General features: G+C 52.1%; 1 protein-coding gene across 3 annotated transcripts in view; it reads right to left on the reverse strand.

The window, feature by feature from the left end:
• RAB11FIP4 (RAB11 family interacting protein 4) overlaps positions 1–12,554 on the reverse strand; it is a 150,052-nt gene that overhangs the window by 20,508 nt on the left and 116,990 nt on the right. For 2 of the 3 annotated variants that reach the window (XM_033184283.1, XM_033184284.1), the window contains one exon: positions 189–415. In XM_033184283.1, the coding sequence (XP_033040174.1) occupies positions 189–415 (227 nt within the window). Of the gene's footprint in view, positions 1–188; positions 416–8,527; positions 8,817–12,554 lie in introns of those variants that run through there. The other variant, XM_033184285.1, reaches the window with a different exon arrangement.

Genomic DNA, 12,554 nt, shown 5'->3' on the forward strand with positions numbered 1-12,554 from the left:
CTGCCTAAAATTCCAAAACTATCCCTTCCTGTTAAGCATTTAGTATGTTTAGAATCTTTTGCTATTCAGCTAATGCCTCTGATACACATTTCGAGCATGTTTCACATTTACTTCCTGGAGACACTTTCCAAGAGCCACATTTCTGGGCTGAGAGGGCAAATACTGAGTTTCAGGCGGTTTTAACTCACTTGTCCTCTGGCAGAAACAGGCCCCCGAGTCCCCCGTCCTTCTCGGCAGGACTCCCGACAGACCCCTCCAGGCTCTGAGGGCTCTCCATGGGACTGTCCGTGTCCAACTCCTGGGGGCCCTCAGGTGGCGCCAGCGTCATAGCCTCCTCCTCGTCCTCGGGAAAAAAACCGGGCTCCCTGGGGATGAGCTCGCCATCAGCAAAGGTGGGGCCTGTGACTTCGCTGCCCTGGGAAAGAAAGAACGTGGACAAGGTAAGTGAGGCCAGCTTCCCAGGGCTCAGTGTTCCACTCAGACCGCAAGGGCATCAGCCAGGCCAAAACAGCAGGGATTGGGTGCAGGAGGCCCAGACCCCGAGACCCTAAGTGTGGGAGCACCTGGCAGGTGATTAGTCTCAGGGACCTCTCATACTGGCTGACTCATGAGCATCTAGTGAGGAACTGGAACTCCCAGGAACAGCCATCCATGAAGAATGGCCACAGGCCAGCCACTTCATTCAGGGCACCCTGGTTGGCACATCAGAGCCCCCACTGAGGCAGGGAACATAAGGCTGATTCACGCTGACTTCCTAGAGCTAAATCAAAAGAAAAACCTCAGTTTTCTGCTCCCAAGTAGCTACTCCCTTTGCATCCCCGCCCCTCCTACCCACTGCGCCCTCACTCCCCCAGCCCCCAACCTTTATCTGCCTAGCAGATGAAAAACTGAGAGTATCTCTGATTGGTCCCCTCCTGCAACCAATCAGGCTGGTCACAGGCTAAGTTTTCATTTGCATAGGAGTATAACTTTGTAACTTCACTTTAGTCTCTGGTTGATTGCTTTCTGCAACCAATCAGATGTTTACATAGGGTGTAACTTTGTAACTTCACTTCTTCGCTTTGGCCTCTGGTCCCCTCCTGCAACCAATCAAACTGTGGGCCACTACTTCATTTACATAGGGTGTACACCAAGTAACCAATGGGAAACCTCTAGATGGTATTTAAATTCCAGAAAATTCTGCAACCAGGCTCTTGATCCCCTATGCTTGGGCCTGCTCCCACCCTGTGGAGTGTACTTTTTTTTTCAATAAATCTGTAGACCAGGTGCAGTGGCTCACCCCTGTAATCACAGCACTTTGGGAGACCGAGGCAGGTGGATCACGAGTCAGGAGATCGAGACCATTCTGGCTAACATGGTGAAACCCCGTCTCTACTAAAAATACAAAAAATTAGCCGGGCATGGTGGCGGGCGCCTGTAGTCCCAGCTACTCGGGAGGCTGAGGCAGGATAATCGCTTGAACCTGGGAGGCAGAGCGTGCAGTGACCTGAGGTCATACCACGGCACTCCAGCCTGGGTGACAGAGTGAGACTCCGTCTCAAAAAATAAAATAAATGCCTGTTTTTGATGCTTCATTCTTTCTTCTTTTTTTTTTTGTGCATTTTGTCCAATTTTTTGTTCCAGACACCAAGAACCTTCCACTGGTAACACCACCACAAAAGTCTCTGCCAGAGGAAGTTAAATGGCTTCGAAAAGGCTTCTTGGTGCCCCATGTAAGGGTACAGTCACACTGAATAGCTTTTAGGATCAACAACTCTGATCTAGTAGACTTTGCTACAACGTGGTACAGTGAACGCTGCACAACTTGGGATCCACCCTCCATGACTCTGGGCACGTCATAGAATGTCTCTGAACCTCACTTGTCTCTGTAAATCAGGAATCGTGATGGAATCTTACAGGATCACTGTGTTGATTAAATGAGGTATTTCACGTTAGCATCTAACACACAGTAGGACCTCAATGAATAAACCCCGGCCAGAAGATATGATGCCCAGCCCAGGAGGCAACTGCCTGTCTGCGCCCTGCCACAGCCTTGCTGGGAGCAAGAACGCCAGGCCTCACTCCTGAGCACTGCTTGTGCTGGGTCTGCGGCCCAGCACAATGATGGTGTGTGGTAAAGACATGCTGGCACCTTTTGCGTAACTTTTCAGATAGAAGAGCTTTGGCCTGGTTCAGAGCTAACCCTAGACTGAGGGGCAGCTCTCTGTAAACCATTTACTGGGGCCACTTCACCTCTGAGGAGGGAGGTACTTCTCAGGTGGCACTGCTTCTACCTGACCCACTGGAGAGGTCAGCCTGTTCCCAAGGTTCTTTGGCGTGCTCCTCAGCCAGGGCTGGCAGGGCACGCTATTAAAGGACCTGCAGTCCCGAGACTACAGAAGGGCAACAGAAACAGGCTGGGAAAAGCCTCCTGGAGTCTCAGACAGGAACAGGTTCAGGGACAGCTGAAGAAGCTGCTCAGCGACAGGCCTGGATGTGCCTGCCCAGACATGTGCAGCTGTCTGTTGCCACCAGTGAGCTGGCAGCCCTCCTGGGGGTCCATCCCCACCAGGAGACCCTTGGGCTAAAAATAGATGGCAATATTATAATGAGCCTGGTTCCTGCCTGTGCTGTGATTGGCTGAGCACCAGATGGACCAATAACATGAGCACCGGCGAGCCGGGCGTGCCAACAGCGGAGACTGTGGAGACAGGTTGTGTAATGAGAATCCCCCCAGGGTTCCAGGACCCTTTCCACCCACATACTAATCTTGTCACATGGCTCCCAACCTATCGGATCTTGTGCCCTACGTAAGTTCTTTATCTCCAAGCCTGAAGCTGCATCCCAGTGGAAACAAAAGGAAACCAGCATCACTAAGGAGCCATCAGGCTCCAGAGATCGAGCTGGGCATTCACATACTATCCAACCTGTGCTTCGTGACAGCTCTTCAGAGCAGTGATCGTTATCCCCATTTTACAGATGGGGAAACAGAGGCTCAAAGAGTAGCATGTCAGAAGTCCTCCAGCCAGAGGGCAGGGCAGGGCCAGGCCCACTCCCCCGTCCCACCCCTGCCGCCTGCCTTTGCATCCACACACTTGATTCCATTTATCCTTGATGCCTCCCACACTTTGTGGATTTTCAAACCTCATGGTGACAACAAGGAGAGCACATTTTATAGGGACATGTGACTATGAATCCTTAGCACACCCCCTAATGTAGCAACTTCCACTTAACACCCTCACAGGACACTGCAGGTTAGTGCAGGGACACCTAAGAGAAACAAGGCAGAAGGGAGACTGGAAGAGAACTGGGGCTCTCAGAGGACCAGGCGCCTGGTCTGTTCTTTCACCTGGCCGTGAAGAACTGCAAACTTTTCACCTTCCCGGCCACATGAGTAGGGAGAGTTCCCCCTTGCTGGGAATGCCTGCCCTGTGGCTCACACATGAGCTCAGCAGCTTGGCAATGGCGTTTCTTCTGGTCTTCACCCCAGCCCAATGAGCTGAGCCTCTTTTCCCCTTTCTACACAGCCGGGTTGGGACAGGGATACCACTCTGTGTCCCCAACGCCCACCTTCCCCCTACAGCCACGTCCTAGGGAGGCTGTGGCCCGCTGGCAGAGGGCCTAGTGCAGATCGGAGTCCATGCTCCTCAGGTGTCCGACGAGGCTTCTGGCCAACTTGGGTTTAGCTCACTGACATGATGACACAGAGGCCAAGTGTGTGCCGGGCACTGCCCCACTAACACCTGGCTCACGGCATGCAGGTGGAACCGCCAGGCCCTCTCACCCAATGTCCACAGCAGCATCCTGATACTCCCAGCAGCTGGCCCAAGCCCCTGACCAGGTGGACAGAGCAGCCTCAAATGGCTTGGCTCAGGCACAGGTGGGGCAGAAGCAGGGGCATCAGGGTCCTACCCTCCAAAGAAGACTACCACCTCGTTGGGCAGGCTTTCAGCCTTGGACTAAGTGGAGTCCACATCTGCCCAGCCCTTCAGCAAGCTCCTCGCCTGTCTCACATACCCCATCCCTCACAACGGCCCCGTGCGAGCTGCCTGGGGTGGACAGGGCAAAGATTTGGGATTCATCGGCTCCGTCTGACACCTGGGGAAGATGAGGCTCAGAGTGGGAGGGCGGCTGCCCTGGAACCTCGCAGTTCACAGAGGGCCTGCGGGGACCTGACACCCGGCTCTGACACGCCAAGCCCTCACCCACCTGGCCACACACGCGCACACACTCTCAATCTCTCTCCAGCTTTTTCTCTTAAAAATGGCTGCTCCCAACATTAATACCTTTTCATTCAACCCACAGCTGTTTGTCCAAGGCAATGGGAAATTTTAATTATTACTTTAAACCATTTCTAGTAGTTTGCCCGCTAAATTCAAATATTACAAAGACAGCTTACTGCACGCCTTGGTTAGCCCAGGACAGTACTGGTTTGTGCCCATCCCAAGACCCCCTTGGTTTGGTATTTGCCATGGTCACCCTTGCTCCTCCCTGAGGGCTGAAGTCCCCAGCCCCAGTTCTTGTTTCCCCAGCCCTCTGGGGAAGGGTCTGGTGGAAGCTCCTGCTCCTTCTCCCGCCTGGAGGGGAGATGCTGGAAGGTGCCAGAACGCAGCCTCTTCTCTCCTCCTTAAGCCACCATTCAAGTTCTCTGAGGGAGAACTCGGAGTCAAGCGTATTAGAACTCTTCTTGGACAATTTCCCTTTTGTATGTTTTTTAGATAAAGTTGCAGAGGAAAAGGAAGAACTTGGCCATAATAAAAACATTGCCCTCATAAGGTTTCCAGGTGGCCTGGGGTCACACACTTCCGGAGGCAGTGGGTTCCTCTCCAGCCAGGCTGCCTGCAGGTCAGGATCATGCGGAGCCCCCTGTTGAATACATTTCCAAGTAGACTAGGGCCCATGGGAGAGGAACCATCACCCCATCTCACCGCGCTGTGCTTGTCAGGATGTCCAGAGAGTCGCCCGCTCACCCCGGCTGCACGGTCTGCATCCTCACCATAGTGGCGCCCACTGAAGGCTGGCTCTGCAGGGCTGGCGGGAGCAGCAGGGCAGGGACAGGGCCTCCCTAGTGCTCATGTTTCTAGGTGGCCGGAGTCAGCAAGTCAGGTCTGTGCCCGGGGCAGCTTCCAAGACTGCCTCTCAGAGCCCCCGTTTCCTGCCATTCCCCCATGCTGTGTGAAAAAGGTGTCCACATATGGCCATCCAGTCACAACCCAGGGACCCTAGCACTGGTGACACGTCCAGGCCTGGAGCTTGGCCTAGTGTTCCCAGGGTTTGCACGGAAAGGCTGTGTCTACTCTTTTGGGGACCTGTGGGGAAGGGACAGTGCAGTGTCCTCAGGAGGCAGCACCGGGCATCGTCTGTGGCACAGTCTGACTTGCCAGGGCTCCGTCCCTCAGGACCCAGAGCCAGCCCTAAGCTCATAGCTCCCTGTCCCCTGGGGCACAGGACCGGCCACCATAGGCCCACAGGCTTGGCTGGTACATGGCCACACCACCCCAGGCTTTCTTCCACCTGCCAGGGGGCCCCGGGGTGAAGGGAGACAGCGAACTCAATGTGTTCCTCCACAAGCCCCATGAGGTCCCTGGGGGTGGGCCTGGGTGAGGGCTCAGCTCTGGGGCCAAGGAGTCTGGGTTTCGGGCCCTGCTGGCCCAGCCACTTACAAGCCATGTGACCTTGGACAAGTGACCACCTTTGTGAACGCCTGGCTCCTCACCTACAGAATGGGGCCAGTCACCTCCACCTCAGTGGCAGCTCTAGGGGGCCATGCGTGACAATTTACACTGGAGAGTCGGCCACGGTGGGAGCCTTAAATTCTGACCTGGCCTAATGAGCCTTAAATTCTGCCTGACCTGACAGGCAACAGAGGCTAAGCCTACAGCCACGGGTCCCTGGCTGGTCAGCCAGCAATGTCCTGGACAGATGAGCAGCCAGGAGGATGCCATTCTCCTCAGAGAAGCCAAGCTGGGGAATTACCTGAGGCCAGGGCATTTCGGAGAGAGCTGGGGAACAGGATCCAGCCAGCCACTCTGGCAGGCAGATCTGCATCCCCTGCACCCCTACCTCGCTGTCCTGCTGTCCCACCCTGTCCCCAGCAGGGAGTGGGAACCTGGAGGCACACAGCCTGCCATGGGGCCCTCTCCAGTCATGAGAGCCGCGTTCGCCCGCCAGCAGGCCCCAAGTCACCCCCTTCCTTTGTAGGAAGTTGGCAAGGGCTGAATTCAGGGCGGCTGAAATGGCCAAGTATCAATACACGTGGGGGACATCCCAGCCTCAGAGTGGCCAACAACGCCACACTGTCCACACTCTCGGAGCGGATGCAGCATCTGGTCTTCTCCCTCCCCACCTCCCCCATGGGGAGCCGCCTCACAGGCACACACACCAGCACTCTGCGTTTCCCTGAGCTGACACACAGAGGACATGGACCCCGAGTGACCTCATGTCCACCTTCCCTGTGAGAGGGAGGACCCTAAGTGGGTAGCTATGGGGATTTCCACGTCTGGACCCCAGTGGTTAGCACTGTAGGGAGCACATGGCAGATGGTTAACGTGTGCTGGTTGAACCACACTGTACTGCAGTATGATGAGCTGGGAATAGCCCAGCCACAAGACCCTGAAACCTGGATGTCGACTCTGGTGTGATCACCGCCTGGCTGTGTGATGCTGGATCAGATGTTTAATTTCTGGGCCTCATCTAAACACAGAGAGGGAACCACCTGTCTGGCAGGGCTGCCACAGGGAACTAGGACGATGCCTTGTGTCATGAGGGTGCGGAATACACGGCAAAAGGAGGCGCGGGGTGGCGTTAAGGACAAGCTCTGGAGTAGACGGCCAGACCCGAGCCCTGCTCCACCATTCACCATTCATGAGCTCTGGCAGCTTTAGGGTTACTGAACCGCTCAGTGCCTTAGTTTCCCCATCTATAAAATGGAGTTAACTGTGATTAGGAGTAAATGAGCCGCTACATCCTAAGCACTTTATGGTCTTAGCACACATAGAAAGCGCTCAAAACAAACAAACAACAACAACAACAACAAACCCTTTGGAGTGCAGTGGCGCAATCACAGCTCACTGCAGCTTCAAACCCCCAGGACTCAAGTGATCCTCCCAGCTCAGCCTCCCAAGCAGCTAGGACTACAGGTCCACACCACCACACCCCAAAACTGAACTACTATTGTCGTCATTGTGCTGAGGGAAAACAATCTGGGGTGCCTCCTGGCTCCCATCCAGCCCCTGGGACCCTGTCCCTCTACCCACTGTGGCTCACTGGGCTGCAGCTCGGTTGGGTTTTTTTTGGCTCCAGGAAGCCAGACCTGCAGGTTCCAGAGCCTGCCCTCCAAACATCAGTGCCTCTTTCTCCCCGCCAGGGCCCTCTCCTGCCTACTCTCATGGAAGGTCGTTCTGCACATGACTTACACCCTTTAATAAGCATTAAGATGAGACGCTGCCTGGGGAAGGGAGTCCAAGCAGCTCTGAGGTTCCAGCTCATCCACCCCCAGCCCTGGCAACGGCCTCACTCCCCAGGCACTAACTCAGAGCCAAAGAACAGCTCTGTGGGGACGAGGCAGGGTAAAAATAGCTTGGGCGGGCACATGCCCACTTCCCTTGCAGCAAGGCACCGGCAGGCACACGTGCTGCGCTGCCGCTGGGAAGGTGTGCATGTGTGCGGTGGGGGTGGAAACATACACTAAGACTAGTGTAGGGGAGCCCAGTGGCTGCCCGGGCTAGGCCTGTGAAGAATCTCTCACCCCACGGCTGGCCAACCAACAGCCCTGGAATGAGATGGGCTGCATCAAGGTCTCACGGGATCCTCCCCATGGGCAGCAGGAAATTCAGCTTACTGAGCTAACTCACAGGTGCCAATGCCCCCAGGTCCACAGAGAAGGGATGTGATTGCCGGGGCTGGGGTCTTCTACACTCCACTGTGGCTTGGCTGCTCTCATCATGAAAAGGTGGTGCCGCAGAGGTTGGTGCGCAATCTTGGCTGTAACTGACTCCTGCTGCAGCTGCCAACCTTGGCTCTGGGTCAGGCCTTGCTCTGCAGATGCAAGGCTGCGTACTTATCAGTTGCTGATAAGAGGTTTTGGTTCAACAGAGAGTTGCCCAGGCACCAGCCAAGGCAAGGGTGGGATAAAGGGGGTTCAAGCATCCAACTAGAGGCAGTGCCTCGGCCTTGCCTTCTGAACAACAAGCAACCTCAGCTCAGACACAAGGCCTCGGCTCACCCCGACAGAGCCAGGGGTAAGCATGGGAGCACCAGGTCGCCAAGTCACGAGCATTATCCCACACCTCAGCCAGCCCCGGGGACTGACCGCATACTGTGAGATCAAAGCTCTGCAGCCCAGAGCTTCCTGCTCTGATCAGGAAGAAAAGCTGCGCTGCCACGTTCCATCCCTAGAGTGGCTCAGAGGCCCTGGGGTGTCAGGAAGGGACCCAGTGCCCCATTTCTCCAGCTAAACTCCCTCCCAGGGGATGGCAGCTAAGGCAGGGCAGCTTCCAGGCTCTCTCCTCCCAGCCAGGGGTCCCAGGATCCACCTCCTAAAACTCACCCCAGAAAGGGTGTGGCCAGGAGCTCAAGACCACCTCTCAGCAGGACCCACTGCTCCCACCCTGGAGCTTCTAGGAGCGAATCTTGTGTAGACACCCGGCTGCTGGTCTCCACTTCCATCCTAAGGTGGGCCTGCAGGTCCCAGGAGCAGGGGCAACCGGGACAACTGGGGTTCCCCAGGTGCTCATTCATCTCAGAAGCAAGCAGGTTTTGATTCTTGCATCACCCCCGGAGGGAGGTAATAAATCACCCTATTTTACAGATGGAGAGACTGAGGCTCTCAGGCAGATTTGATTCAGTCCTGGATCTGGCACTCATTGGCTGTGGAACTCAGGCTGGTGCTGAACAGAAGACAAAGCGAAAGCCATGCTTGTGTTTCTCCAGAACTCTCATGACATTTACATAAAGCAAAGGCGGTCACTTGACAAGTTCTGCTGCTGCACAAACATCACCGAGGAAGGGCTGCTGAAGCCCACACTGCCTTGCTTTCAGTGTTTTCATCACAACTCTTGAGCTGTCTCTCTCTCCGATCTCACACCCTCAGCCCAACACACACACTGCTGCTAAGGCAGCGTCATAGGAGCCCACAGAGAGGAAGCGGGGTGTGTGCCGAGGTTCCCAGGAAGACTCAGAAATGAGAGATGTCAGATAGCCTCCCAGGAGCTCAACTAAAACAGAGATGCACACATTTCCTGAAGCTGAGCAGATGGACTGAAGTACTAAGGGATCTAAAGACAGAGCCTGTCCTCAGGGAGGGGCTAAGCGGGTGGTCTTCTGGGAAACACCAAGAGGGAGGGTCTGAGGCCCACCCGGGCCGCGTCCACCCACGCACTGGCCAGAGGTGTTGGGTCTGGCTGGTCAGCACATCCAGCCTGCCCTGAAGGCTGTGCGGCCTGCCTCAACATTCCACACCTGTCCAGCCCTTGGCCCTTGTGTCCAAGTTCACGCAGCACCCACTTCCAGGAGCCTGCTGACAGAGAGAGAAGGGCTGCCCAAGCTCAGGGGAGTGCATTTCTCACCACAAAGGGATCCACTGGCTCTGCACGTCCACCTAGGGACAATCGGTGAGCATGAGTGGACTCAAACTGTGGGGTGTGGGAAAAGCCAGTAATATCTGGTTTTCGAGCCCATTAGGATGCAGACCAGACCCTGGACCGTGGTGTGATCCCACTGGAAACATCTGAACAGCTGGGTCATCCACTGTGGGGGACGCTCTCACCCCTCTCCACTTCCGTTCCAATAACAAGTGAGCATGTCAACGGTTGGCAGTTAAAACCGGACCGGGCACAGTGGCTCACGCCTGTAATCCTAGAACTTTGGGAGGCTGGCTGATCACTTGAGCCCAGGAGTTTGAAACCAGCATAGGAAACATGGCAAAACCCTGTCTCTACAAAAAATACAGAAAGTTAGCCAGGTGTGGTGGCACATGCCTGTTGTCCCAACTACTCGAGAGGCTGCGGATAGACAATCACCTGAGCCCAGGAAGTCAAGGCTGAGATGGTGCCACTGCACTCCAGCCTGGGCAAATGGGAACGAGACCCTGTCTAAAAATAAATTAACTAAAATAAAATAAAACAAAACATATTACTACAAATCTAAGCCAGGCACTGCGTGGCTGTAACCTCAACTACTTGGGAGGCTGAGGCAGGAGGACTGCTTGAACCTAGGAGTTCAAGGCCTACCTGGGCAACATGGCAAGACCCCCACATCTTAAAAAAAAAAAAAAAAAAATCTAATAGACGAGAGAAACAAAGGAATAAAAAAATGCTTGAATCACCCAAAAGGACAGAAGACTGATAGTCAGAATACATAAGGAACTCAAACAACTCAATAGCAAAAAAACAAAAAATTCAATTTAAAAATAGGCAAAAGATCTGAACAGGTGTTTCTCCAAAGGCAACACATAGATGGCCAACAGGTATATGAAAAAATGTTCAGCATCACAAATCATCAGGGAAACACAAATCAAAACCACAATGAGATACCACATCACCCTAGTAAGAATGGCTATCATCAAAAAGACAGAAAATAACAAATGCTGGCAAGGATGTGGAGAAAAGGGAACTCTCATACATTGTTAATGGGACTGTAATTTTATTTATATATATATTTTTTGAGATGGAGTCTCACCCTGTCGCCCAGGCTGGAGTGCAATGGCACGATCTTGGCTCACTGCAACATCCACCTCCCGGAATCAAATGATTCTCCTGCCTCAGCTTCCTGAGTAGCTGGGATTACAGGCACATGCCACCACACCCAGCTAATTTTTTGTATCTGTAGTAGAGACAGGGTTTCATCATATTGGCCAGACCGGTCTCAAACTCCTGACCTCATGATCTGCCCACCTTAGCCTCCCACAGTGCTGGGATTATAGCTGTGTGCCACCATGCCTGGCTGGGACTGTAATTATTAATAGAACAATCATTATGGACAATGGTATAGAGGTTCCTCAAAGAATTTAAACTACCATATGATCCAACAATTCCTCTACTAGGTATACAGACAAAAGAAAAGAAATTAGTATGTCGAAGAGAGATCTGCATTCCCACATTTATTGCAGCACAATTCACAACAGCCAAAATATGGAGTCAACTAAGTATCCATCAACAGATGAATGCATTTTTAAAATGGGGTGTATATATACACAATGGAATACTATTCAGCCATAAAAAAGAATAAAAATCCTGTCATTTGTGACATGGATGAACCTAGAGAACATTGTGTTAAGTGAAAGAAGCCAAGCAGAGAAGGACAAACAGCATGATGTCACTCCTATGCAGAATCTAAAGAAGTTACCCATTGAAGCAGAAAGTAGAATGGTGGTTACCAGAGGCTGGAGAGGGTAGGAGAAGGAAGGATGGGGAAAGGTTGGTCAACAGGCACGAAGCTATAGTCAGATGGGAGGACTAAGTCCTGGTGTTCTATTGTACAGTAGGATTACTACAGTTAACAATAATGTGTATTTAAAAACAGCAAGAAGATAGCATTTTGAATGTTCTCACCACAAAGAAATGACAAGTGTTTGAAGTGGTGGTTATGCTAATGACCCTGATTTGATCATTCTACAATACATATGTGTGTCAAAACATCACACTGTACTCTCTAAATAGGTACAATTGTGTGTCAACTAAAAACTTAAAGATTAGGTGAGATAAAAACTCTACCACATCAGTAATACTTTAAAGAAAACGGAGTCAACAATCCTATTAAAAGATCAATATTGTCAGAGTAAATTAAAAACAACTACGTGCCACTTACAAGAAACACAATTGAAATTTAATAAGATGGAACACTTTTATATCTATGCATCTAACAGTTTCAAAACATAAAGCAAAACTTGCAGGTGGCCAGGAGCTCCAGGCCAGCCTGGGAAACATAATGAGACTCCATCTCTACCAAAAACAACAACAACAAAAAAAAAAGTTAAAAAAAAAAAAAAAAAGCCAGGTGGTACATGCCCGTAATCCCAGCTACTTGGGAGGCTGAGGCCAAAGGATTGTTCAAGGCTGGCCGGGCGCGGTGGCTCAAGCCTGTAATCCCAGCACTTTGGGAGGCCGCGACGGGTGGATCACGAGGTCAGGAGATCGAGATCATCCTGGCTAACCTGGTGAGACCCCGTCTCTACTAAAAAAAAAAAAAATCTAGCTGAGCGAGGTGGCGAGCGCCTGTAGTCCCAGCTACTCGGGAGTCTGAGGCAGGAGAATGGTGTAAACCCGGGAAGCGGAGCTTGCAGTGAGCTGAGATCCGGCCACTGCACTCCAGCCTGGGCGACAGAGCGAGACTTCGTCTCAAAAAATAAAAAAAAGTAAATAAATAAATAAATAAACAAAGGATTGCTCGAGGCCACAAGTTCGAGGATGCAGTGAGCTATGACTGCACCTGGGTGACATGGCTCAAGATTCTGTCTTTAATAATAATAATAATAACAGTTCTATTTATTATTTATAAATAATTATTATAATTATATTTATATATTAATAATTATAAATATTAATAATTATAATAAAATATAATAACTATTATTATTG

This window comes from Trachypithecus francoisi, unplaced genomic scaffold, assembly GCF_009764315.1.
Source record: "Trachypithecus francoisi isolate TF-2019V2 unplaced genomic scaffold, Tfra_2.0 Lachesis_group20, whole genome shotgun sequence".
Taxonomy (NCBI): Eukaryota; Metazoa; Chordata; class Mammalia; order Primates; family Cercopithecidae; genus Trachypithecus; species Trachypithecus francoisi.